At 39.4% G+C, this 26,925-nt stretch overlaps 8 protein-coding genes across 8 annotated transcripts; 3 read left to right on the top strand and 5 right to left on the bottom strand.

The window, feature by feature from the left end:
• Positions 1-2,061: 2,061 nt before the first annotated feature.
• On the bottom strand, positions 2,062-2,846 carry BGW36DRAFT_442510 (uncharacterized protein; the record flags this gene model as incomplete). The annotated part of the gene is made up of 2 exons (XM_046221583.1): positions 2,062-2,512; positions 2,574-2,846. 2 exons carry the CDS (start codon positions 2,844-2,846, stop codon positions 2,249-2,251), a joined length of 537 nt encoding a protein of 178 aa, XP_046065159.1. The 3' UTR covers positions 2,062-2,248.
• Positions 2,847-3,868: 1,022 nt separating this feature from the next.
• BGW36DRAFT_392035 (uncharacterized protein) lies at positions 3,869-5,847 on the bottom strand. Its single transcript, XM_046217646.1, has 3 exons — positions 5,661-5,847; positions 4,743-5,611; positions 3,869-4,692 (listed from the first exon to the last, which is right to left on the bottom strand). The coding sequence occupies exons 1-3, from the start codon at positions 5,725-5,727 to the stop codon at positions 4,141-4,143; spliced, it is 1,488 nt and encodes a 495-aa protein (XP_046065158.1). The 5' UTR covers positions 5,728-5,847; the 3' UTR covers positions 3,869-4,140.
• A 477-nt stretch (positions 5,848-6,324) lies between these two features.
• BGW36DRAFT_309750 (putative aldo/keto reductase) lies at positions 6,325-7,401 on the bottom strand (the record flags this gene model as incomplete). The annotated part of the gene is made up of 3 exons (XM_046212434.1): positions 6,325-6,703; positions 6,751-6,926; positions 6,976-7,401. 3 exons carry the CDS (start codon positions 7,399-7,401, stop codon positions 6,325-6,327), a joined length of 981 nt encoding a protein of 326 aa, XP_046065157.1.
• Positions 7,402-8,161: 760 nt separating this feature from the next.
• On the top strand, positions 8,162-9,813 carry BGW36DRAFT_392026 (uncharacterized protein). Its single transcript, XM_046217645.1, has one exon. The coding sequence runs from the start codon at positions 8,604-8,606 to the stop codon at positions 9,444-9,446; it is 843 nt and encodes a 280-aa protein (XP_046065156.1). The 5' UTR covers positions 8,162-8,603; the 3' UTR covers positions 9,447-9,813.
• Positions 9,814-10,632: 819 nt separating this feature from the next.
• Positions 10,633-12,980, bottom strand: BGW36DRAFT_78994 (uncharacterized protein). Its single transcript, XM_046222593.1, has 2 exons — positions 12,177-12,980; positions 10,633-12,113 (listed from the first exon to the last, which is right to left on the bottom strand). Exons 1-2 carry the CDS (start codon positions 12,869-12,871, stop codon positions 10,967-10,969), a joined length of 1,842 nt encoding a protein of 613 aa, XP_046065155.1. The 5' UTR covers positions 12,872-12,980; the 3' UTR covers positions 10,633-10,966.
• Positions 12,981-13,391, bottom strand: BGW36DRAFT_78993 (uncharacterized protein). Its single transcript, XM_046222592.1, has 2 exons — positions 13,050-13,391; positions 12,981-12,996 (listed from the first exon to the last, which is right to left on the bottom strand). The coding sequence occupies exon 1, from the start codon at positions 13,341-13,343 to the stop codon at positions 13,143-13,145; it is 201 nt and encodes a 66-aa protein (XP_046065154.1). The 5' UTR covers positions 13,344-13,391; the 3' UTR covers positions 12,981-12,996; positions 13,050-13,142.
• Positions 13,392-13,799: 408 nt separating this feature from the next.
• BGW36DRAFT_309479 (putative short-chain dehydrogenases/reductase) lies at positions 13,800-14,871 on the top strand (the record flags this gene model as incomplete). Its single annotated transcript, XM_046212407.1, has 2 exons — positions 13,800-14,674; positions 14,733-14,871. 2 exons carry the CDS (start codon positions 13,800-13,802, stop codon positions 14,869-14,871), a joined length of 1,014 nt encoding a protein of 337 aa, XP_046065153.1.
• A 650-nt stretch (positions 14,872-15,521) lies between these two features.
• Positions 15,522-16,245, top strand: BGW36DRAFT_392021 (uncharacterized protein). The gene is made up of 2 exons (XM_046217644.1): positions 15,522-16,162; positions 16,218-16,245. Exon 1 carries the CDS (start codon positions 15,688-15,690, stop codon positions 15,910-15,912), a length of 225 nt encoding a protein of 74 aa, XP_046065152.1. The 5' UTR covers positions 15,522-15,687; the 3' UTR covers positions 15,913-16,162; positions 16,218-16,245.
• The last annotated feature ends 10,680 nt before the right edge of the window (positions 16,246-26,925 follow it).

Raw genomic sequence — 26,925 nt, 5'->3', positions numbered from 1 at the left:
TATATACCAGCAGCTAAAAAAGTCAATATCTGATCTACTAACTCATTATCCAAGAACTCTCTGCGCAATATAATTATGCCTAGAATATCCGCCTCTAATTCCTGTGTATTAACTTTGTGTGATTTGAGGGCTTGCTGTTTCTTATGGATGATATTATGGCATACAGTGCGCAGAAATCCAGGTTCTTAATCGATCATTCTATTCAAGTTCTAGGGAATGCGACGCGCAAACTATTAAGGTAAGATGACATTGACACTGAAAAAGATCAGCTTCTCTTAAGATGGTTCTATAATTCTTAGAAAGCTGTCTATGATTTTATTCTCTTTGTTAATCAGAGATTGAAAATCATAACCCATTGCTACGGATCCGATGATATCAAGAGTAAGATAACTACCAAAGTTAGCTATCATCATTTAGTGCAGTGTGAATAGGGTTATATCTTGCCTAGACAGACATCTTAATTTTCCCTGATCGACTACTCTTATTTAACCTCTCTATTAGATTTTCTTTCATCTCCTTTTTTAACTGCTCTAATAAAATATTTGTCTTCCCACATGAGCGTATACAACCTCCTAATATTCTTTATATTGAATGCTGACGTTAATGCTTTGTGTTGCACTCTATGTACATTATCCTCAGACAGAATCAATCCAAACCCTAAAACCTGCCCCAAGAATCCACGCGCTTTCCATGGCTTCTCAAGGTTATAGGTATTCGTACTCATGATATCCAGCAAGGCTTGATGATTTGTGCCGACGAGATGGCCGCGCTGGAATATGTTGTAGAAATGGATTAGCCCATCGTTGGGGATTATGTGCATCCATTCTAAGGGTAAAGGGCCTTGGGGGGGTCCATTATTATGCTCATTTGGTTTATTTTGTCCTTTACCTCCGTCAGCAGGCTTTTAATATAATAGGTATTCGGGAGGGAGGTACCGGGACGCGTGCAACATGTCGTAACGGATTCACACAAAACGGATAAATCACTAAATCTCAGAATAACTGAAGTGCTAAATTGACTGCAAACACCACCGAAAATAGGCCCCTGAATGACCATCCGGAGACATAGCTGGTGCTCAAATAACCATGCGAGAGTCTCGACGACAGAAATCGTGAGATTTACCGCAAATTCTTCGCTGAAGAGCAACATTTTATTTGACCCTTTTTACCCATACAGAAATATATCTCTTCTCTGCGAGGATATAGCTTTGGATTTAACCGAAAAGAAAGATGGGACCACACGTACTTAAGAACTAACTCACGACCCAACGATCGACAAACCTCAATTCCCTAAGTTAATCATCATTCGACAATTTCTCAGAGACATGCCCTCAGAGCCTCAGCTAGTAGGCTGTGAAGCCTATTTTACTAAGTCTAAATAAACCCCCAGTTAGTTCTCATATCTTTCTCCAATCACCAACCTCTTTCTCGAAGTCTACTTTGATATCAAAATCGGCAGACCTCAAACATAGACGTCTTTAATTCCCATCACCATGATACCCGACGCTACAAAGCTAAAAAGCGCAGTGAATAATCCTTCCAAACCCCTCGCCATCCTTGAAGGCCTATCCACATCGCTTCCAGGGATCCGTGACTTGAAAATCCGGAAGCAACAATGCCATAAAACCCGCTAAACAAGACCAAGGCGATGACATCAACATGGACGGTGATAACGTGACTCTTGGTAATACATCGAACGACGATGAAATCGTCAATATTAGCGCAAAATACGCAATGAGGCAGGCCAACGAGAGAAAATACTTGAATGAGAAGATGCTAAAGGATTAGAAACCTTGATAGTGAAGACGATTCATCTACCGAAGCTCCAAAATTACTACCACACGGGCGAAATCAAGCGCATGACGACGATGATTCAGACTCCATCACCAAAGACGACGAAGAGCAAGAAGAAGGCCGTTAGGACCTGGATTACTCAAAGTCGAACGACTACTCCGACTAGCTCAATAACGCCATGATCAACGACTACACCATAATTGGCGTCAAAAAATAGTTACTGCTTGATTATAAGAAGAAGTTGCGTCCGAGCGAGTTGGGGGCTGGGCTGGAGAGAAGACATGGGAAGTGAGCGTGCAAGCGTGGAGGCAAGATACCTATGTAATGTAGTATTCCTTCAAAAACTCTACGAAGTGAATTGACATGATACAGAGCGTTTGTATTTCCCAACCATCACGACTTTGAACTATTTAGCATCAATCAGTGGGGCCATAGACCGATGTCCTATGAGAAGCTTATACCGCTTCGGGAAAGATCATCTCATTCAATTTCGCACCTTCAATCCCTAAAGTAACGGCCCCAAACCTCGCGAACTCAGTCTTGCTCAAATTTTTCCACGAGTGCTGAGATGCGCGCTGCACACACACGTCACCTGGCTTCATAACCCTTTTTTCCCCACTGTCCAAAGTCAACTCCAGCTCCCCATATATGATGAACACGTAATCAAGGGTCTGCGACCGATGCATAAATCCTTCCTTTCCATCAGGATTCGGTGCAAACTTCAATCATCGTTATTAAAGAGTCCTTCATAAGGAAGGTAGAAAAGCTCTAGAATCTTACACTCGCGACCATAGCAGCACTTCCACCCGCAAGGGGAAACATGACGTATGGATGTTCTCTGCGAACATCTTCATTCTTCCTGTAATCGTCCATGTCCGTAAGGACAGGCCCGTTTGGAGAAGCGACAGTAGAGTAAATGTAATCCACACGCAGAGAATCATTACTCTGCTGCACAAGTGGTGGGTTTGGCGCAGCGAGGAATGTTGATTTACCCTGCGGATCGTACGACGTGACGAAGTGAGAGATGTCAGGGATAATACTTTGGTTCGCCATCTCGACTTGAATACCGAAACTGTGATTTCTTAAAGAGGATGAGACTGTAAGAGAATAATGGTGAATTGGCCGCTGAATACCTACTTAGAAAGATAATATGGGGTGTATGCTGCCCTTAAATAGTTGACACACTGACAGAGCCGAATATCCTTATTCCCTGACCCAGCGCGAATTGGTAAGGCCTCCCGTCAGGTCTTCACGGCTCTGAATAAGCGCCATTGCTTGATAGCAGTTTTCATGTACAAAGACTGGTAGCTTGGAGCCCATAAACTTAAGATTCATGTCAGTATCCCTTCCGAAGTCAACTTTTCATCAAGGCATTCGCCGCCGTGACCTTCGTTTGCTCCCGGGGAACTCGGAACTCCATGTTCTACGAAACGCCTTTCTCCGCTCGACCACCTGTTGAAGAAACTCTTTATTGATACTGCTACTTGCAATCTCGGTAGCGTTACACGGAACTCCAGATACCTTCTTGTTGAAGTCTCACTTATCCTTTCTCCGCTCGGCACTCGGAAATGCCCAGCTTCAGCACTGTAGCTGAAATTAGTAGCTTGCCCCCGTACTCGATTCGTATAATGACATTAGAGAGCGTCGAAGAGGAATATGTTTTGGAAACTACCATGGCTGTTGAGTACTAGCTCCCTGAAGTACTTCACGTGAGCGCAGATATGACGTATATCTGCTATTTGAGAGTAAGGTCTATGCTGCCAAATGTGATAACAAACTTCGAATTCGGCGAGATTAATATCTCTTCTCCTCCAGTTCTGTGACTTCATTTTTTGTCTCTTTTCCGCACCAACAAAGCCAGGTCGATTGAATCCAGCTCGATTGAATACTGCTCGGTTCTCTGCAAAGAATTAGACTTGCAAATTTATACGGTATGCAGGATTACGTTCGTCGATTTATCCCAGCCGTAACGCCTTCAGATACACTCTTGGGAGGAATGTGTTCCCATGTCTTTAACCTGTGCCGTCCAAATGTTTAGCTCCTGATGTCGGTAATTGTACTATAGTAGAACTGTTATATAAGAATACTATCAGGACCCCGCAATCATAGAGAATATAGCCATTTATTCTCTTATGTAGAGGTTCTATTTTGCCCATATGCAAAGGGGTGGTGGTACGGATTTCGGAAGACGTAAAATAAGGACGCTTGAGGCAAGAGTGCCAGTAAGAGCGGCGGCTTAAAACAGAGATGGCCTGTATCTCAACCAACTGTATTGCTTGAACATGCGGGATTCGTTTCTATACCTAGAGACCTAGAGCTCTTTCTTGCGTCGAACTGCGCAGTAGGCCTATTTACTGTTTACAGATAGCAGTGACCCCGTGAATATTAACATCCCAAATTCATCAGCCTCACTAAGCCACTCTTCCACCCGCTTAGAGGCGTATGACTCCGTATGTTGTATCAGTAATTCACCCATTAGTACTTCCCTGCCCTTCCACACCTTGAACCAATTTCCATACTCTTCCCTCCATGTTTCATACTCCCGAGCTTCCCATAACCGTCGGCACACCGGAGCTGGGATGAAGTCGAGCTCATCACAGGAGTAAACTGGTATGCGGTTCAGAAAGCAGACGACACAGTCGAAGACGTATATCGCTAATACTGTTCGCTGTGCTGCGGAAGCAATTGCCCACAACTCGCGGTCAGGAACCTTGCTAGAAATGTCGGCCCTGGGAAATTCTGTCGTAGCCAGTAGACGATATGCCATCTCTTGAAGCTTGCCTAATACGAGTTGGGTGCCATATTTCGCCATAGTATTGGAGTCGAGATATATCATAATCGAGTACATCAAACTTGCTTGTAACGCCGCCAACAAATCGACCTGTTCATATGAGCGATACTACGCTTTACCATTAGCAGAATAGGACCTGATACTCCAGGGTGCCATACATTCTTATACAGCCTCTCAACCTCGCCTTGCATAGCGTTCAATAACATCGCGTCCAGATTTCCTGTTCTGTGTTCCCACATCTTTGTCCAAGCTAGACAATCCACAAGCGGCGTAGGGATGGTTCTAGACGTAGTTTGTAGCCGATGAATCATCGGTGGTAAAGTGCCGTCCCTAGCCATCATCTTTGGGTAACACTTTAGAACCTGCGTCATGAACCTGGCCGAGGCTTCGTTCACGGAGACTGTTCTATTCGGAGGTTTGAATAACGGGTTGATCCATCTACTACGAATGGCCGACAGCTTATCTCCACCGCCTACAAGAGTTAGTTCTAATAAAGGTTTTGATGCGGCGATGGGAACACAACCAGAATCTCTTTGCCTCCAAGGACAATAAATTAGCATCTGCGAAGATGGGGCGGAAAGAGTCGTGGTCTCTGAGGAGAGAGGAAGGGGTGATAAAGAATGTGGCGCCTGGAGTTGGTACGACGAGCCATAAATCTCTGACATGCCGAGGGAGGACGTGGTGGAAGGGAAAGAAGCCCCTAATGAGACTAATGATGTTTCTTCGAACGCCGTAAGAGAATTGTCTATTATCGTTTGCCCTCCATCCAAAATTGGTGGATATGTCCATGACTCTAATACATCTGACGATACTGCATCCCAATGCTCCGGTGCAATACCCGCCGACCGATCTGTAGAAATAGAGGAGGGATATCTACATCCCAATTTCTTCTCGCTACATCGCGAACAAGAAGGTTGTCGTAAGTCACAGCGTGTCTTGTCACTTACACAATGGGAACAGGACTTCTGCCGTGGTGGTGTAGGCTGCTTTCGTCGGCAACGTCTAATGTGGCGTTTGCATGACGATTCTACCATATCCAGTAAGCCTAGTTCTCGGTACGTGGACTGGAATACAACCTTGCTCGAAAGATTTTCGACAGATTGAACACTTGAAAGCTGACGAGTGGTCCGTAATCTCAGCCATAGAGAAATGTATCTGGAATTTTATGTAACTGTAGTGGCCTGATGTTAGTGAAGTTGGGAAAATTGAACGAGGCAAAGTGCCTCAGAATAGGGTTTTCATGGCGCATTGCTCCTGGCCACGGAGTTCCGTGGTCATCTTTCTTAGAGATTCCGGAGTTCCGATAATATTGCTCAGGCCCCTAGCTTACCGCATTTGTCAGCAAATGAGACACCTGGAGGGGGCCACCCAAGCCTGGCCCACTAACTTATACGTCACTCCTGAGGATGTGTAGAATCTACGTAGTATACCCGTTCTGTGTCTCTTGTGGTCGATTTCATGACTATACCGCTGCAGCCTAGGTGCTTAGTGAAGCTTATTACAGCTGAGCACCAGGCATGTTCACAGCTCCGGAAGCGTGGACGCCGTCAGACAAGAGAACCGTAGATCCATATTACAGAATTGAACTTCTCCAGGGGATTTCTTCCGAGGGACATAGTTCAATTGTGTTTTTAATTACCATTTCATTGAAACTCGAAACTAGAAGCATTTTGATATATTAGAGAACCTCATTTCTCTCTTTGAATATGGATTCCACCAGGTTCTCGCATCATGCGGAGTTCAAAACCATTCTGGAGGATCCTTCTCAACACCCTTCCAAAGCTCCTCATAAACCTCCCGCAGCCGCTTATCCAAACGTCCCTTCTTACAAAACTCGACATTACTCCTCAACTGATCAAGCCTCGACGCCCCAAGAATGATCGCATCTCCCTCTCCTAAAGCTGAATGATGCACAATCCATCTCAAACTGACTTCCGTCGGCGTTACACCTGCAGCATCACATTTCTTACAAAATGCAATCATAGCAGTGTGAATAGCCGGCTTATCGAATGCTTTAATATAAAATGGAAAGCGACCTGGTTCCCAGCGACCTCCAGAAAGTGACCTTGCTTCGGTAGCCAGACTTACCTTTCCTGTTAGGAAACCTCCTGCGAGTGGGCTGCGAGAAATCAGCATTGCAATCAGTCAATCAATGGTGCAGCGGACCTGTAAGCATGTATTCGGATATTATGCTCTTTCAAGAATGGGAAAAGTTCTGTTTCAGGCGCTCTCCTGATGGCGTTGTAATGACCTTGCCAGACGGTGGGTTTAACATAATTATGTCTCTGGCAAACTTGCAACCATTCTCTCACTTGCTCGTAGGAGTGATTGCATAAGCCAAGCTACAGAATTATTAGATGCCTAAAAGATAATGGTGAGCTTAGGATGCACCTCTCTGAAAAGTCCAGCTCGGTAATGCTTATCAAAAGCCCGAGCACTCTCCTCGACGGGAGTGTTTGGGTCTGGGAAATGCGCATACAGGATGTTGCATTGCTTCACACCCAGTAATTCCAAACTTTTCTTCAAGCTCGAATCAATGGCAGCCTCGGACAACCCACCGCTGATGGCTGTCCGCTCGATTTTTGTGTCAATCACAAATCCCTTCCCAACTGCACGGCTCTCACCCAACAATCGTTCACTAACCCGTGGACTTCCCGGAGGAGAGGATGCCGCTGAGTCCAATTCCGTGATCTCTAGCTCCTTCAATACATCGAGTAGTTCGGAAGTTTGCTCGCCAGTGGTCCAGGCGTGGGTTATGGGACCCTCCCCGATACCTCCAGCACCAAAAACAAGTTGAACTCGCGGATGAGTTGCCATACCTTGTAGTTGCAGCTCTTTGTGGATGCTGAATGATATGATCGCGGGGCTGATTCAGTGATCATAAATTAAAAGGGCAGAGAGTGGCGGAGGTGTGACCTTGAAGTCCATGCGTGAACGCCGGGGATGGGATTTCCTGACTTAATATACTCCCGCTTCGTAGTGGCCATGGTGATCGATAGTAACTTCGACTGACGGAATGACTCCCGTCTCGGACGAAGTCTATTCGAGTCACATAAGGTCGCGGCGTAACTATCCAGCCGATTTACGTCCTAACAAACGCATCCCTGCTTTAGTGTATTTTGTCTCGCCTGCTAAAGTAGTTTGATGTAAACTGAGGAACTCAGGTTCTATTCCATAATCCTCATCCGAACTGCGCGTCCCGGAACTCCATGTCCGCAAAATCCGACAATACTTGGCAGGGAAATCTAGGCACATCTCTTCATATCGAGTCGCTGTTTTTTTTGCCCGACGGCTTCTGTATGTTAGAAGATCGAATTATCAAAGCCGTTTGATTTCTACTACGCGGGAGCAGCGCACCCCCAAGGCGAAGCCAGCTGGCCCCAGCTCCAAGGACAGACGAAGTGCGTCAACTGTGGAGGACTTCATCCTGCCTGGGACCGCCAGTGCCTTAGAGTCCTTGAGGTTAAGGACCAGGCACATGCGGCGTACCAACGTCGACCCCACAGTTCGAAGTCCACCGTGGTAGTAGTGGATCTAGGACTACCAGTCTCACACGCAGTCTCACAGCAGCGTTATCCCTAGACAGCGACGATGGCTTCCAAGTTGCCTGTATTACGAGACTTGGGCTGATTTAGCTGGTTCAATTTACGCACAAGAAATTGAGGAAGTGTCGCGTCATGTTTCCGGAGAGGCTATGTAATCAAAAAGATCAGGTGTGCATATCAATGTACATTAGAGCCGTATGAATAATCACAAATGGCCCTCGTTCCCGGCCCCGGAGTACCGTGGTCAACTCGTCAATTCTGGAATCGCAACGATGCCGCTGGCGCCTTTGGCTTACGGCCTTCGCTACCTCTGCGAATGAGGATAGGCAACTTAAGTACAGCTATTCTCAGGACCGCCTTGAGTCATTAATTTTGTTTCATGCATGCCCCGATTGCTCTGCTCGAAGTCATTCAAAGATAGCTAGCTCATCACAACGTCAACCCACGGTGTTATCCACCTCCTCCCCACACCAAATGACTTCCCCTCTTAAAGACCTGGATAAGTCGGAGCTCTATGCGAACTACAGCAGCGGCAGTAACGTTTATGTTCTGGTGGTTGACAGCATGTTAAAGCTTCCTCCAGAAGCTAACGGCGCCGTCGTTGTTGGCGGCTCGAATGCCGCGATATACGCGACGTTTATCTCGGCCAAAGCTGGCGCTCGGGCTGCTATTCATCATGACTGCGGCATCGGTCGAGATGAAGCAGGGGTCAGAGGCCTGCTTTGGGCGGAACGACACGGCATGGCTATGGCGGCCGTCGCTACTGACAGCGCCCGCGTCGGCGACGGTGCAGACATGTTCCAACGCGGGGTCATCAGCCGTGTCAACAGAATTGCGGCCATGTGTGGTGTAGAGAACGGTCAAACTGTCGTACAAGCAGCGAAGCTTATGAAAGCCGCGCCTTGGCCTCATGCAGACGTGCAGCCGCCGGTCGAGGGACGTACCTTTATTCACGGCGTCCTCTGCATAGACTCCCTCTTACTCGGAAATCCAGAAGATTCAGGCTTGGTCGTGGCAACCGGTAGCCATGGCGGTGCAATCGCGGCCGGAATGACGAGTTCATTTAGGCCACGCCTCGCTTTCTTCAATGATGCCGGGTTCGGCGCTGATCGTGCGGGTGTAGCCTGCCTTCCTATTCTCGATTCTGAAGGCATTGCCGCCGCTACGGTTGCCGCAGAATCGGCGTGTATTGGTGACGGTAAGTCAACGCTGACGCAGGGTATTGTCTCGGCCGTGAATGAAACGGCATACCGACTCGGCGCCAGAGTCGGGGAGACGGCCCTTATAGTGGCACGCACCGCGGTGGAGATAGCCTGAATAGTTCACTCAGAACAATCCAAAATGAAGCTGAAATGATATCATCTGGCCATACAAAGTAGGCTGGACACGCCCCACCAAAACCACTTTTACACTAAACAAACTTTATATTAATGTTGGCCGATTATAGTGCAAGGAATTTTAGTGCAGTATTAGTGTGTTCCAATATTGCAAAGGGAAAGAAGCCTGAATTTTGAATAACTGGAAACTAGACCTAATTTATACCCAATTTACTAGTGGAGCTGATCGCTAATAATTACCCAAATAATGGTAAATTGTCGGAAATTGCAGAGAAAAATAACGCGTCAAAACCATGGTTTTGACATACCGTTCCATGGCGCATTATTATCGCACTAGCTTGCTGACAATTAACAACTTAGTTATACATATACTAAAGCTCACCCTCAATTTAGACCCACCAAGACATCAAAGAAAGTCCAAATTTTGATCTTAAACTGTGGGATGACTTATCAAGAGGTCTACGTGCACGGTAACAAATGAATGTACGCGTACGTGGTGTTGTTATGAAGGTTCTCAACCTAGTAGGGTAAAACGTATATGATTGTGTGTACTATCTGAACCAGACACCGACGTGTTGTTATAACCCCCATTCCAAACAGGATCACGTGAGTCCTCGCGTGGCCTGCGGCCGGCGCGTCAGAGCGCGGAATCTCGATTGCTTCAATAATTACTTCAATAAACCAACATAAACCCTCTTTAGTAATATTTTAAAACATATAAACAGACCTAAATAGATAATTTTCTACTTATAAATAACATTTTATACACTTTTATGAAAACAAAGAACCCCTCGTTAATAGTCCCTTAACAGGTAGAGAGTCCAGACCATAGACCCTCCAGCCAGGTCTAGTTATACACCTTCTATAGAAAATGCATACCAGAAAAGCGTACATATTACAGCATATTTATTTTAGTCCCAACACAAACGAATAGAAGACCAGTCCAGAAAAGCGACTGGATATACTTATATAAGTAGATATAAATATAACATAATTAAATAGGCCTTTAGCTTAACTAGCTACCAGAAACAGCAGGATAAGAACTAAGGAATTTAATAAATATTTAATAATAAGTATTTAACAGAATCCCTTATTCTCAGACACATATCGCGTTAGAAGATATAACTTACCTTTTTAATTAAATACAGAACACGCAAAGAATAGTGATATTAACTACTGCCATCTACCAGATGGTTTACTATCAGATGCCATTTCCATACAGCCTAATACAGTAGATACAAAAGCCAAACATATTTGCTCAGACAATATATACGCACCTAGCAAATCCGCCCTAACAAGTCAGTACTCCACGGCTGATGGCCACTTCGCATCCTCCAACCTCACATAACTGTAGAGTGTCACATATATTAACTATAGAACTACATTAACATCCAGAAAATACGCGTTTACAGGTTTTAACCCTCAAGTAGCTCAGAAGCAGTCTATCAATACAGCTTTGATGATATTTCCAAGCTTGTATGAGCTAACCTCAGCGAGACATCAAAGAGATGGTCCATTTTGGGGCGTGAGGAATGAAAACTCATTCATCATCGTGTCCCACACGAAGTCGTCAAATCCAGGTTCGGCCAAATCTGATTGCGCGTCTAGTTGTCCAGATTCGGCCAAATCAAATTGCAAGTCCAGTTGACTTGTAGAAGAACTGTGCAGGTCACCTATTTCTAGCTCCATATGATTTGTGCTAACTGCTGGCGGCGTCGATCCTCGTATGTCCGTACTCCTGACTTCCGGATGCGACAGCTGTGAAAGGGGTGGTTGCTTTCGCTGCGTTTCAGATTGCCCCGGTGTAGGTCTATTCTCAACCCCGATTCGGCTTTCATACCCAGATTGTATGCTTTTGAGCAATACCCCATAATTATATATCATGTCCCTGTTGCCGTCGTCATCAACAAGCTGCGTGGTCACTGTGGCTAATTTCCCCATATACACATCCAGCGTATGAGGTATCATGACTTCCTTTTTAGCAGCTCTTCTGAAGTCAGCTTCTAGTGATTCTGCTTGGTCATGTTCCCGTATATTTATCCGTTCTATTCCTGTGATACCTGTCCTACAGTCGAGGAAAACCGTCCTCACTTGAACAATAATGACGTAAGAATGTTCTGCCCACCAGGAGAATGGAAAATGAAGTAGCTCAGCATTGTCAACTGACAGACACCAATCATGAAATGAGACAGTTGCTGCGACCAGCTGCCACAGCATATTAGTCCGCTGCATTGAGAACTGAATTGAGTGATCAGTCTCTTGTTGAGTGAGTCGGGCAGACACGAATGCGCTTTGCCAAAGCTCGTTATAGAGCGCAACTTCGCGAATCCAGACTTCCAAGAAGTGAAGTTGTTGGACCAGAATAGCATTTCTGTTTGTTGAGCCAATACTCTTCTTAAGTCCATCAATTTCACGAGAGAAAGAATCAACGGTGATCTGGAGTGCGCGCTCCCCTCTTATGTCGCAGGTAGATATATCGTGGTGGCAGAAAGCGTCACTAATCTTCCGCTGAAGGACGTGGATTTCCACAAATGGCGCGATCAATTGATCGCTGGGAACATCCCTCAGTTGTGAGAGATATGTGCAGCAATCCTCCATATATGATGTGTAGTACATAATCGTCCGTTTTCTCAACACCATCGATGACCTTATTAGAGTTAACAGTCAGCTCGACGACCACAAAAATTACCACTGTGCAGGTAGAGCTTACAAAGATGATAAGCAATATGTTCCAAGAAGAGCTCTCATCTCTGCCGGACTTCGCGCTTTCCCCTGAGTTTGAGCCTCCTCTAGACCTCTCTTACCCTTCTCATTCGAGTCTAATCTCAACTCATGGCACATATTTACACAGAGCTGTAACATGAGGAAGTATTGATGCTTCCCAGGCAGACAGAAGTATTGATACCAAGCCACGAATACCAAAAGACCTTGTAAAAGATCCATACTAACTTCATGGTCCATCACTAAGCGATCACAAATTTGCTTCTTGATCTCCTGACCTAGTTTGCGCTGTAGTATGGGATCCTCAAAAGAAGTGACGGCCATGATGCACAAGAAAAGGAATGGACTGTCGTATCGAAGAGCTTCCACGCTGACTGTGGGAGGCACAACCACAAATGGGAAGTAGTTGACGAGACCTCCTCGGAAAGTCTCCAGTCGACGATCCGCAGCTGCCAGGCCTCCTAGGTCGTGTAGAATAATGTTGGTCCAGCCATCATTATGAACGTCTCTGGGCCTGGACAGGAATTCCGAAGACGCAAAGTGACTTCCATTTATTTGGTCGTGTGAAGATGAAATGCTGGAGTAAAGACTCTCAGTGGCAGGGCGATTACTTTGGGGTCCTTGAAATGAGGCTGAATGGAGATGCTGTGTTAAAGTAGCCACTTGCGTGGACAACAGCTCCATCTTCTCCTCGAGTCTCTTGGCAGATCTGAGGACGAATTAGCTTGTTCTATGCCGATGAAATACCTAGTGTATATGGAAGGGTGTCCTCAATCACTGCCTCCAGTCTACTTGAATAAGTGACTTCACTTTGGTCATTAGGTCGAGTTCAGTGATTGAATTGAGGCATGTCATCACGCACTCAAGTCACTTCTTTTGTGCACGCTATTCTAAAGCGCTCTCATAGACCTCTAATCCTACAAGACCATGCAGACAGCAGATGTGGTTGTGACACTCACGAGGCTTCTCTCCGATTTGTTCTTGCCCCAGAAGAAGGCTCTGCATAGACGCATTCTTTGCCCAATCTTTCACATCTTCCGCATGATTCTGCGCCCAACGAAGAAGAAGTGCACTTGACCTTGGCGCCGGTGCAGCTGAGGCACGCTCGCCTCCTTAGCCGCAGATTCATCATTGACGATGGTTCCGGTACGTCCATCGTGGTGACCGGGGATTTCGTACAAATATATGGACCGGCTGATGTTGTGGTCCGTCGTAAAATACGGGACGGCAGCGGCCATTCCGACCCGAAATGATAAGCCCGCTTACGTCACCGGAATTCATGGGCTTAAACTATTTTAAGCCTAGTGCTAAGACATCGGGTATATCGGGTTTTCCGTGCCCAGCGATACTCTCCTTTAGCAACACGATAGAGCAAGACGCTCTCTCAACAGAGTCCTCGGAGAATCACCGTACTATCATTTTCGCGTAGTAGTCGGAGTATCCGCTGCCGACCGATCCCCCTATGGCTATATATGGGCTTCGATCGCTCCCATGGAGCAGCTCAATCACAAAATCCATCAATCTTGAACAAAGACTTCCATGATAATCATCATATCATACTCTTTCCTTTATCAGACTCCTCAAAACAGATTTATCTCACGGTTGTTCCAGAATGCCCGGTCCCGTATTCATTCTCAGGGGCAAGTTTTTCCCCCCCAAGCAAATTACGACGACTTTCGAAGGCAAGACCATCATCGTGACAGGGTCAAACACCGGCGTGGGTTATGCAACTGCCCTCAAATATGTCCAACTCGCCGCGTCAACCGTCATTCTGGGTGTCAGGAGTCTGCAGAAGGGCGAAATAGCAAAAGCGCAGATTGAAAAGGCGACAGGGCGGGCAGGCGTTGTCCAAGTATGGCAATTGGACATGGCCAGCTTCGAAGGTATCGATGTATTCGCTAAGCGAGTTGAGAGCTTGAAAAAGGTCGATGTCGCTGTTCTTAACGCAGGTATCATTAGTCGCAACTTCAAGCTGTCTGAGAAGGGATGGGAGAACAATCTTCAAGTCAATACTCTCGGGACTGCGCTCTTAGCGATCCTCCTCACCCCAAAGCTGCAAGCGTCCCGAAGTGGAGATTTACCAGCACATTTAGTTGTGGTCACATCGACAGGGCACATCGACGCGCAGCTGAAACTTCAAGACAAAGCTCAGCTTCTCCACAAATACAACAGTGACCTTGGCGTGGGACTGTATCAACAGCATGTGGCCTCCAAGTTGTTCATGATGTGGATCACAAGAGAGCTAGCATATCGCTGTCTCGACGCCAATGGCGAACCAACGGTGATTGTTAATGATGCGTGTCCTGGTGCATGCCGGAGTGACGTTGCAAGAGAGTTCGACACCACTCTATGGGTTATTGCTAAGGGCATTGGATCTTTTCTGCTCATGAGACCTGCGGAAAATGGTGCTCGCGTGCTTGTTGGCGCATCCACTTTAGGAAAGGATTCACACGGACGGTGGTGGTCTGCAGATGGAAATTACAGGCCGTGAGTTAACCTCTAAGAAGAAGAGATAAAAATGGGGTTACGCTGACAAATACAATAGACCTGGTGAGTACATTACGAGTGATGAAGGCAAGATCTTGCAAAAGGCGTTGTGGACTGAAGTGGTCGATGTTCTTGAAGAGAATATTCCTCGAGTCAAAGATGTGATTGCGAGCCTGTCTGCGCGGAGGGTTTTGTGATAGAAAGCGGGTTTTGTGATGTATATTTTTAGGCATAAAGTCTCAACACCGATTCGTAAGAATTGTGGCCACTGCACTGAATGTGATAATGGTGGTCCCCGGCTCTGACACATTCATTCTCGAAATCGCCTTGACCAATACACTCCAAGAAATTCCTACCTGGCTCAATTGCCAGAGCCTTACTATAAATTATTCATTGAGGAAGTCACATGTGCACGTTCCAACCGCGTATTTTCGACCGCGTTAACTCTGCCTTGGGACCGTTATATCATGGCAACCATAGCAGATGTCGAACCGGTAATTGCTGCGCCTGGAACGCGACCGATTTCGGACAAACCGCTCCTTCTCGCGCTCGCCTCACGAGTTTCCTAGACCCGCCGGCCGCAACAGCCTTCAATTAGTTCCCAAGATCTGATCAAGCAAGAGCATCCTTCTGCTGCGCCCCTCACCTTGCTACAGCCTGAACCCGTTTTCCCTAGTCTGCGAAAAGACTCAATGTATCATATGCCCTGGGGACACACTGCTGACGAATAAAGAAAGAACGCGCAAGTTTTCTCGTGTCACATATGATAAACCATGTTGAATATGTGCACTTGGGGAAACTACAACTCGAGGAAAAGCCGGCTTGTCAACACCGTCATTGCTCTTCTGGGGGGGGGGGGCTTATTCTTTGACAAGATAATACATTAATAGTCATGTGGCACTGATCTATAAGATTAACATCCGCGCATTTGTCTCACTCCGGTTCGGGGTCTTTCAAGATACGGATCGCTCAGAATAATCTCACTATACAAAGAACATTGATCCAGAAGAAATATGAATGACTGGACAATTTCTTTTTTTAGGCAGTTCCCCACATCAGTTCTTCCATTCTTATTCTCGCTTCACGGCGCAAAGGCCTCAACCTCAATCTTAATTAACATCTTCTCGAGCCCTAACCTCGGCATACTCAATAATGTTCAAACAGGCCGGTGCCCCGGGACCCTTTTCCTTATCTTTGGCACTAAATACTGCATGATGTCATCTATACCCACCGTATAACTACGCCACAAATACACATCTTCTCAACCTCTTAAGCTATGACTTTGCAGCACTTGATCGATGTTGGCGAACACGAGGTCGATTTGAGACTTCATGTCGGCGGGAAGGAATTGGGAGCTGTCCTAGCTGTCTTGGCCGGAGACCTTGATGATACCCGAGGGGAGAATGATAGATTGTGAGTAGTGGTATGCCTCGCTGGCTTGTTGGCCGGGGCCGGTAGGGTCGGTGGTGTAGGTGAGGGAGGACATTTCTAGGAGGTAAGTTGTGAGATGTAGGTGTGTTATGTGGGCTATGTAGGAATATACTTAATGGCTTCTATTATGGCGTTATGAAATTTCGTCAGGATATTTTCACCTTGCTTCTTGCGATTTGTAGATGTTCAGAAGGGGACCAAAGTCCAGCTGAAATAGGGAGGCTTATATACATTTTAAGCGTCAGCTCATTTTGGAGAATGGCTTATGGATTTATAATACGTGGCATTCTTACAGTAGTTAGCCATGCTTAAGCTCCACCTCTTCTGTCCCTAATGGATAAACTGGAGGAAAGTCGCAAAGGACAGATGTTATGCTCTTGTTCATGTCGTGCTAGCCTATCTTCAATGCATAAGCAACCGACTAGTCGGTTGATTTAATTTCGTTAACAAACGTTAGCGCCGTGCTAGGCAAAAGGTAGTTGGTTGATTTTTGATATTCAACGCACTCCCCACGCCTGCATTTCCATAGGGATAGGGGCTTAAATTTGGAACAGGTATAATCTATCTTTAATGTATAAGCAACCGACTAGTCAGTTAATTTAATTTTATTAATAAACGTTAGTGCTGTGTTAGATAAAAGATAGTTGATTGATTTTTGATATTTAACATACTCTCTATATCTATATTTCTGTAGGGATAGAGGTTTAAATTTAGAATAGATATAATCTATTATCTGCTGTATTATATATCTAATTTTTATTATATTTAAATGACTAGTTTAGTTATTACAAGTTATTAAAAAGTTATTAAGGTTATTTTTTGAGATAGTTAAGATATAGAAATATTATATTTAATTAGGATAGTTATAATTACTTAATGCAGTTAGATAGCTATTTAGAGTTATTTTAGTGCCATATTAGGGTTATTATATTCCATTTAGAGGAATTACCCATCCATCAATGTGTTCATTGAAACATGGCGATACCAAATATTGCATAGATCTATCTTCAATGCATAAGCAACTGACTAGTCAGTTAATTTAATTTCATTAATAAACATTAGCGCTGTGCTAGATAAAAAGTAGTTAGTTAATTTTTGATATTCAATATACTTCTTATATCTATATTTCTATAGAGATAGAAACTTAAATTTAGAATAAATATAATCTACTATCTGCTATATTATATATCCAATTTGTCAAAAGTTGTCAACAACTCGTCTCAAGATCGGAGATCTTAGAGGATATTCTACTAACACAAGATAAAAGAATAATGTAAGATCAATATCAAAGGGCTATCTATCAAGAATAATAGTAATAGTAAAAAGATTATTAAATACTAAATAATAGTATATTATTTGAGATAAAGATAAAAGATAATCAACTAAATATATAATAATAAATAAGTGTCTATATATATTAAAGAATATTGAAATATCTATTTTAATATCTTAAACCGCTTACTTCTATATCTAGAGTTGTCTACTTCTATATCTAGAAATATCTGCTTTGCTGAGTCACATGCTTATTGTGTATAAAATATTAATTCATATTATTTATATTATTGTTTCAATAGTGTAAGGGCTAGGGTTGGTAGAGTGTGAATATATTGATTCCTATGTCAAATAAGGCTTCACTAGTATATGCCCTGCTGTAAGGGCTAGGGTTGGTAGAGCATGAATATATTGATTCCTATGTCGAATGAGGCTTCACTAGTATGTGCCCTACATATGGGTAGCTATTCGCTACCCCCTTTTACTATGAGAATTCGGCCCAGTGTTTATGAGCGGTGTCTTTAGACACGTGACTCACTAGCACCCGCGTCACGTGCATTATATAGAATTAACACCAACCTCTATACATTTAAATAGGGACGTTACAGCTATTTCCCCCCTCTGAAAGGCATGGCCTCACGCTCTGCTTAGTATCATTAGATAGGCCTCTTTAGCCGCTATGGTCTATACAAATTACAGGTGTCAATTCGGTGTAATGATAGAGATATTTGTATACAAAATGATATGCTCTATAATATTGAATTCACTTCCTCTAACAGTAGGAGATATGGTTTGACGCATTTGTATCCCACTAGACAGTGCATAAATCTCGTCTTTCTACTGTCTTATAATTTTCCTCTTTCAATATGGCTTCGAATCCTATGTCTTCACCCCCCAGCCTCCCTAGAATTATTACTACTGTTATAAGTGGATTTTCTTGACTTCTGACCCCTGAGCGGCTATTTGTCATGTTCCTTACATTTTCAGCACCATTTTTAGATAATATTTAAAGATATTAATGTTTTAAAACGCTTGTGGGCAGTTACTATATGTTACTTTACTCCTTTGACTATTCTCTACACCTCTACCACATCTGCTTCGTTTATTACCCAGGGCATTTGATATATTGATACTTAGATTATTATTCCTCGCATTTAAATAAATTTAAACGAGCTTTAAGATGATATTTAGAGGTATTTTAATTTTAGTACTAGTTCATGATGCTTTAGAAGTTTTATTTATTTTAATATTGAATTCATTTTCTGAATCCTTCTTTATGGTTTAAAATCTTTCTTTTATATCTCCGTTCCCTTCTGAAAGGGGCATTTAGCCTTGAATGTTAGAATAAGCTGATAATTCATAGACTATCACTCTTAGATCCAAATCGATATCATATATTGATTTAGAATACGTCACATGTATCACCAAGCAAGCTCTTACAGCTGCCAATCATCAGCCCCATCTTTCTGATCATTCTAACATATCGATGAATCCTAAGATTCCGATTCGTGCATTTATTCCTGTTAATATGCCGACTGCTCCTATTCTTATAGATGAATCTTCGAAAGGTGTAAAGCTTTTGTCAAAGAGTAAAGAGAAGGAGTATATTAATTAGATTCATCAGAACGTATTTGGCCTTTAGAAATCTGATGAACATTTCTCAGAGTTTGAAGATCTTTTAGATTTGGATGTGCTATCTCCTCATATCGCCTTCTACGTTTTCTCACCCACTAAAGTTATTCATACAAAGTGTACTCTAGCTGGCAGCCATAGAGGTTTGTTTTCCCACAATCAATATTCTTATGATGTATTTAACAGTACCGAGTCTTTTTCTATTTGTATTTAGCCTTCTCATGAATGTAATAAGATACTTAAATATCTTATCTAGTGCCAGACCTGCATCTAAAGCTTAATGATTAGAGCTTTTAAATTTTATGTTAACAACCTCCACTCTGATGATACAATATGGAAGATGTGTGTCTTATATAAATAAAAATATTATTAATGCCTAAGAGTAGATTTTTATATTCATATAATATTTTATATTAATGTATTAAAGGTTCCTCTTCAGTTCGTAGCCTGTATTTAGAAGGCTGTTCAGCTATACTTTCTTAATAATACGATTACTAGCCTTTAAATGGTCAGAAGACTTGATTTAGAGATACGAGGTGTAAAGACTGATAATATCTCTAAGAATAGTTCCTCTGAGTTGGAAGCTGTAAAGATTAATAAGTTGAAAGTTAAGAAGAGTAAATATTACATATATTATCGCTCTTATTCTCCTGATAGTAGTACTACTTCTTTAAAAGAATAAAAAAAGGCTTATCATAGTATAAATTCACTGGAGTCAGATAATGATAATAATTCTTATAGAGCTTCCCATTCATTTTATCTAGCAGCGGTGATTACTACCTTCTTAAAACCTTCTTTAGATCCTGTTCCTCCTACACCTTTAGCCTCGGTGAATCCGATTTTTAATCTTATTATAAATCTTATTTCCAAGTCTGCTCTTTTGAACCCCATAATCATAGATCGGATTTGTATGGTAATAGACTAGATTCTTTCTAATAATCCTATTATAAAGACTGATTAGTCTATCAAATCTCTTTTCTTCTGGATATAAAAGTGACTTCGGCCCTTATTTGTCTCAGTTTATTGATATAAGTAGGTGTATTAAGTCCTACATTAAGATAGGTTCAAATAGGAATAGAAAATAGTTATTTCCTTGTCCACTTTCGGGGTCCTTTTGTAGATTTTTATAAATATCATTTGAAGGCAATAGTATCTTATATACTATTGAATGGTTCCTAAGTGCAGTCTTTTTTAGAGTAATTGGCCCACTTAATATAATACTCTTTTCTATTCAGAGGCCCTCTCTCCTGTTGAATCTCCTCTACTTCGTACTCTTTTTCGTCATCTACAAAGACTGTATTTAGAGGCATAACATTTCTGGCTGTACCCTAATATAATTCGAGTAGAGAGATATGAAAGACGGGATATAACTTCTGAAATTATAGAGATAGATATAATTTATATACATTTATACTCTAGATTACAATAATCTGAAAGGAACTAATCTACTTATTATCTAGCTTTTGTTTCTCTTGAATAGATTACAGATTCTTAGTACAAAGCATGATCCAATTCCCAATTCTGAAGACCATGTTGATTCGCGTCTTATTAAACTGATCTGCTTAGGCCTTAGAGACCTTCTTTAGTATATCTTGAAGGAGTTCACACTTATTTATTATCTCCGAAGTGTATTCTTTAGCTATAGCTGCTTTCTTTAGATCTTCTGAAACCTCACTCTCTATAAGGTTTAAATGATCATCTACATTGATCCAAATATTCTCTCGAAACCCTATAAGGGCTTCATTTAGGATGATGCTTGTTACATTATACATGTTATTATTATAAATATGCTATGTCATAGAAAGTTATCTTACCCAATCGTCCTGATCAAAGTTAATGTAGATATGAAGATAGCGCTTTAAGGTTTGATTTTGTTATTCAGTCTATCCATCTGTTTGGGAGTGATAGACCATTGAAAGTCTTCTTTAGACCTCTAGATACTAACAAAGCATTTTTCAGAATTAAAAGGTGAAAATAGTGTCCTAGTCAGTCACTATATGCTTTAATATAGTGAAGTAACGAACTAAACTATTATATAGTAAGGTTGCTAAATCCTTTATTAAAGTCTCAGTTTTTATAGATTTATAGATAATATATTTTATTAATAGATTAATCATTACTAGGATAGCATTATATATCTGACCTTTTTATACTGAATTCGGTAGACCGGTGATAAAATCTATAGTGGTAATTTTCTATAGAATCTTGGCCTTTAGAAGGGGTACCATGTGTTCAAATTCCTGATATTAGGGGGTATATACGCGCTAATATATTTTATATGTATAAACATAGTATTCAATATTAGTATATATTTTACCCTATATATATTTACATCATACTGCTTCATGGGTTTATTTAACCCTGAAATAACCGTTTTAAACATTATCATAATTTGTATATAGTATTTTTTACTTTAAAGTATAGTTAGAGAAGATATGAATCACATCTCTAAATCTAAGAAGATCGTCTTTTCTGACTAATTATTCTGAATGATTAACCTTTAAATTTGGGTCGGCTAATTATTTTCTAATAGCTGCTATTTATATATCTAAAAGCTGGTAACAGTAGATAATAGCTATAAGATCTTTGCTTATATCTGAATAGATTGTCTCAGACCGTGTGGCTGCTATCAATATGATTCATAGCACTAAAAGTTCTCAATCTCCTATATTATTAGTAACTTATTCATCCTCTAAAGTGATATTTTGAATACTCTAAGTCTTCTTTTTATTAATATAAAGAGCTTCTATTTATTTTTTTAGATATATAATACTAGCCACTAATTTAGATCCAATATTCTTTTCTGAGATATGATTTTAATTTATAAAGAGTCTGCGTCTAAGCTTCTTCTATAAGATTGATAGTAGAGTGTATAGATTCATAATCTTATTCATATAATCAGATCTGCAGTTTAGTATATCTGCAAGATTTTATACTTTAAGCTGGTGCTTAATATTAAAATCAAACGCTAAAAGCTTCTCAGCCCAATGTATTTACCTTTAGTTAAGAACTTTTATAATTATAAAGTACTTTAGATTCTTATAATTTAAAAGAATAAGTATTAACTCTTTACTACCTTCTAAATAGTGTCGTCAGTGCATAAATATCTCTATAATAGCTAATAATTTACTATTATAAATTTCATAATTAGCTTTAGCTTCTGTTAGCTTTTAGAAAAAGAATATGATTAGATATTATTATCTATTATATCTTTAAAGCTGACATAGAATAGTCCTAATTATAAAATTTGATATATCAGTCTTTATCTGAATTGATAGATCTGAATTATAATGGTATAATATCAGTATAATGTAGAAGAGCTTCTTTAAATATTCGAATGCAGCCTTAGCTTCACTACCGAAAACAAAGTTTTTATTTGTCTCTCAGTCTATTATTAAATCTTTTTTCTTCCACTCAATCCTTTTTATTAGATTCATAAGAGGTGCTGCTACCTTCGAATACCCTTCAATAAACCTTTAATAAAAGTTGGTGAATCCTAAGAATTAGAGTATCTCTCTTACATTTATTAGTTTGGGCTATTTTTTGATAATTCTTATATAGTTTTTTTCTATATTAATCCCTTTAGGGCTCACTACGAATCCTAGAAATGAAACAGTCTATACTTCGAATATACATTTGCTCAGTTTAATATATAGCTTATACTAATGTAGATAGCTTAGAACCTTTGAGACATGTTTTCTATGTTCATTCAGGTCTTATGAATAGATGATAATATCATTAAAATAAACCACACAACATATATTTAGTAAATCACTGAATACCTTATTAATATAGAATTAGAACGTTGCAGGAGCGTTCACTAAGCTGAATAGCATTATAGTATATTTATAATGTCTATAATAGATACAAAAGACTGTTTTCCATTCATCCCCCTGCTTGATACAAATTCGATAATATACATCACATAGATCTAGCTAGATAAAGACTCTTACATTCACTAATCGGTCTAGTATTTCTTCTATAAGAGATAGTAAGTACTAATTCTTAATAGTAATTACATTAAAATCTCTATAATCTATATATAGTCTTAAAGTCCTATCCTTCTTAGATACAAAAAAGATTAGGGCTCTAGCTAAGCTCTTCAACTCTTAAATCCATCCTTTAATAATATTTACTACAAGATATTCTCATAGAACTTCTTATTTCTTTGGACTGAGTCGGTATATCAAATAGTAAAATAACTTCTTTCTATTAATAAGATTGATAATATGATTATGCTCTATATTTGATAACAATATGCCTGCAGCTTCTTCTGAAAAGATATCTAAATATCATTATATGTAGGATAATAGTTCCGAATCTCAGACTAAAGCCAATAGGACTGGTTTTCTTTATAGCTCTTTGAGCGACACATATGCTATAAATACTGAGTATCTTATTTCGATTTCTTGTATCACCTTCTAGGCTGAGATCTTTTTGACCTTCGGCCTCAGTAGTTCAATCTTCATTAGGTCCAGAGGTAGAGTTATCTTTAAACTCTACTTTTGGATCTTACCCCTTAAAGTGTGATAGTAACATACAGAATTTTCACTATCCAAATCATACTGATGATAGTATCACTGTTTGGTTATATATCAAATATCTAGATTCACCTCTTCATACTAGGATATTTCTAGTATAAAGTCATATTTCTTTATATTTACAATACTAAATGCTTGTATAAAAGACTTCATTCTATCTTCTGAATTAGAAGTAGCAATGTTTAATAGTGTCTTATCAAAGATACTAATTACATAGCTGTCAATTGCTTATGCCTGGACTACGTCTTTAATATTATAATATAAATGCTTCGTAGTCTATTCTCAGTTTATAAAGTTTTTTTATACATTATTATCTATTAGAGTTAACACTCATTAGATCCCTTTCATCATCTTTATATATATGTATATTTCGACATAGAGCCTTATTTTAATCTAGCTCTCATAAATACTTAACACTGTAGTGACTAATAGCATTGATTTAAAGAGTTATTTCTAGTGCTTTGATTTCAGATATAGATTTTTAATCCAGTATTCATCCTCTAAATGTCTCTTTCTATGGCAGTGATTACACTCAATTTCTTCTTTCTTTAGGTTAATACCCTTCCTTTCAAACCTTTTATAAGACTTTTGTTGCTTTAAAGATCTTCTTTAATCTAAAAGAGGTATTTTCTTCCCTTTGTATTGCTTCTTCTATGCTGGCTTTAAGCTTATATTATAGTCTAATGAATTATATCTTTATTTAGATAACTTATTCTTTTTTTTACTCTATTTTAGAGCTGCTTACTTTTCTGATATACCATCTTCGATGGCCTAAATATAGAGTACAAAGTCTTCGTAATTCTCTAAAGTATTTGGATATTTATCTAATTCTTTATGAATCACTAGGAGAATCTTATCATGAAGATATATTCACCTTTGGAATTCAGTATACTACTAATCTAAACAATCCTTCTATCTATGAAAGATAATATTAAATTTAGCTACTGTCTGATTTTCCCATTATTAAGCTGCTAGGAATTTGGAATTCGCCTCTCATTGAATTAAGATTATAGGTCTGACCAAGTTCGTTATAAACCTCTAGAATCGTTTTCACGTCATATCTTCAAGTTTTGTATCATCCTTTTAGTAGGTAGTCTATTTTTTTAATATACTATCTCTAAAAGTACTAACAGCCATTAGAATCTTTTATTCATAGATATTTCCCCTATCAAAGAATTAACGGTTTCTTTAGAAATGTATATTTAGATAGTTCTCAAACATCTACTATTTGTGGTGCAATTTCTCTTTAAAGATTAAAAGATCCGCCTTTAAGGACTTATCATCACTATATATCTCTACACGGAGTCTCTTCTGACCTGTGCTTAGGGCATCTGACGGTTCTTAAGGAACCAATTCTACCCCTACAAGTCGTTCTCTCTGTCTTGAAAAATCACTATTTAGAGTGCTCCTTAGTGTCTCAGTCCTCCAAAGAAGGATTTCAATATATAGTTACTTTGCCTACTATACCTCTTAAACCGCAAGATCCGCTTTTAGTCGATCTAGTTGTTTGGATGTCATAATGGACAATTCATTTAGTATATACTCACTAAGATCTTGTTTAGATTTAATTAATTACTTAGTTGTATCCTCAACAATATTAGCTAGATACACATTTATGAGATTACCTTATTCAGTCTCACTATCTTTTATCCCCTAAGTCTTAATAGATCCTCTTTCAACTATAAGTGCATCGATTGAATCGCTAGCCTAAAACAGAGGATTTAGACGAGTCGAATAAAACCGAAGTTGATGTTCAGACATAGTAATCAATATAAATGGACCCTTTCTAATATGCGAGCGAATAGACTGTAAGGGCTAGAGTTAGTAAAGCATGAATATATTGATTTCTATGTTGAATAAAGCTTCACTAGTATATGCCCTATATATAGATAGCTATTCACTACCCCTTTTTACTATGAGGATTTGGTCTAGTGTTTATGAGCGATGTCTCTAGACATGTGACTCACTAACATCCGCGTCACATGCACTATATAGAATCAACACCAACCTCTGTACATTCGAATAGGGGCGTTACACCTGCGTATGAGTAGCTATTCGCTACTCTCTTTTACTATAAGGATTCGGCCCAATATTTATAAATAGTATCTCTAGACATGCAACTCACTAGCACCCACATTATATATATTATATAGAATTAATATTAATCTCTATATATTTAAATAAAGATATTATAGCTATCTCTCTTCTCTAAAAAGTATAGTCTTATATTCTACTTAGTATTATTAGATAGATCTCTTTAACTATTATAATTTATATAAATTACAGATATTAATTCAGTATAGTGATAGAAATATTTATATATAAAATGATATATTTTATAATATTAAATTTATTTTCTTTAATAATAGAAAAAAAGTATAATTTAATATATTTATATTTTATTAGATAATATATAAATTTTATCTTTTTATTATTTTATAATTTTTCTTTTTTAATATAGCTTTAAATTTTATATCTTTACCCTTTAGTCTCTCTAGAATTATTACTGTTATTATAAATGGATTTTCTTAATTTTTAATCTCTAAATAGCTATTTACTATATTCTTTATATTTTTAGTACTATTTTTAAGCGATATTTAAGGATATTAATATTTTAAAGCACTTATAAATAGTTATTATATATTACTTTATCTTTTTGATTATCCTTTATATTTCTATCATATCTGTTTTACTTATTAGCTAGAGTATTTAATATATTAATACTTAGATTATTATTTCTTATATTTAAATAGATTTGAATAAGCTTTAAAATGATATTTAGAGATATTTTAATTTTGATACTAGTTCATAATATTTTAAAAGTTTTTATTTATTTTAATATTAGATTTATTCTCTAAATTTTTCTTTATAATTTAGAATCTTTTTTTTATATCTTTATTTCTTTTTAAAAGAAATATTTGATTTTAAATATTGGAATAAGCTGATAATTTATAGATTATCACTTTTAGATCTGAATTATTGTTATATATTGATCTAGAATACATTATATATATTACTAAGTAAGCTTTTATAGCTATTAATTATTAGTTCTATCTTTCTGACTATTTTAATATATTAATAAATCTTAAGATTCTAATTTATATATTCATTTTTATTAATATGCCAACTGTTTTTATTTTTATAAATGAATTTTTAAAAGATATAAAGCTTTTATTAAAAAATAAAAAGAAGAAGTGTATTAATTAAATTTATTAGAATATATTTAGTTTTTAAAGATTTAATAAATATTTTCTAAAATTTAAAGATCTTTTAGATTTAGATATATTACCTCTTTATATCATTCTTTATATTTTCTTATCTATTAAAGTTATTTATATAAAGCATATTCTAATTAATAATTATAAAGATTTATTT

This window comes from Talaromyces proteolyticus (assembly GCF_021365285.1).
Source record: "Talaromyces proteolyticus strain PMI_201 chromosome Unknown BGW36scaffold_17, whole genome shotgun sequence".
Classification (NCBI taxonomy): Eukaryota; Fungi; Ascomycota; class Eurotiomycetes; order Eurotiales; family Trichocomaceae; genus Talaromyces; species Talaromyces proteolyticus.
The sequence above is the reverse complement of the archived record's forward strand: the minus strand, read 5'-3'. Positions and strand labels throughout refer to the sequence as shown.

What these genes read in the sequence shown, in the direction of transcription:
- BGW36DRAFT_392026 (XM_046217645.1), top strand. Translation starts at nt 8,604, where the DNA reads ATGACTTCCCCTCTTAAAGACCTGGATAAGTCGGAGCTCTATGCGAAC.
- BGW36DRAFT_78994 (XM_046222593.1), bottom strand. Translation starts at nt 12,871, where the DNA reads ATGGAGCTGTTGTCCACGCAAGTGGCTACTTTAACACAGCATCTCCAT. An exon ending in ACATATTGCTTATCATCTTT is followed by an intron (nt 12,114 to 12,176) that starts GTAAGCTCTACC and finishes AACTCTAATAAG; the next exon opens with GTCATCGATGGTGTTGAGAA.
- BGW36DRAFT_78993 (XM_046222592.1), bottom strand. Translation starts at nt 13,343, where the DNA reads ATGGACGTACCGGAACCATCGTCAATGATGAATCTGCGGCTAAGGAGG.
- BGW36DRAFT_392021 (XM_046217644.1), top strand. Translation starts at nt 15,688, where the DNA reads ATGAATGACTGGACAATTTCTTTTTTTAGGCAGTTCCCCACATCAGTT.
- BGW36DRAFT_392035 (XM_046217646.1), bottom strand. Translation starts at nt 5,727, where the DNA reads ATGGCTGAGATTACGGACCACTCGTCAGCTTTCAAGTGTTCAATCTGT. An exon ending in TCGAAAATCTTTCGAGCAAG is followed by an intron (nt 5,612 to 5,660) that starts GTTGTATTCCAG and finishes TGGATATGGTAG; the next exon opens with AATCGTCATGCAAACGCCAC. An exon ending in TTGAGAGGCTGTATAAGAAT is followed by an intron (nt 4,693 to 4,742) that starts GTATGGCACCCT and finishes GGTAAAGCGTAG; the next exon opens with TATCGCTCATATGAACAGGT.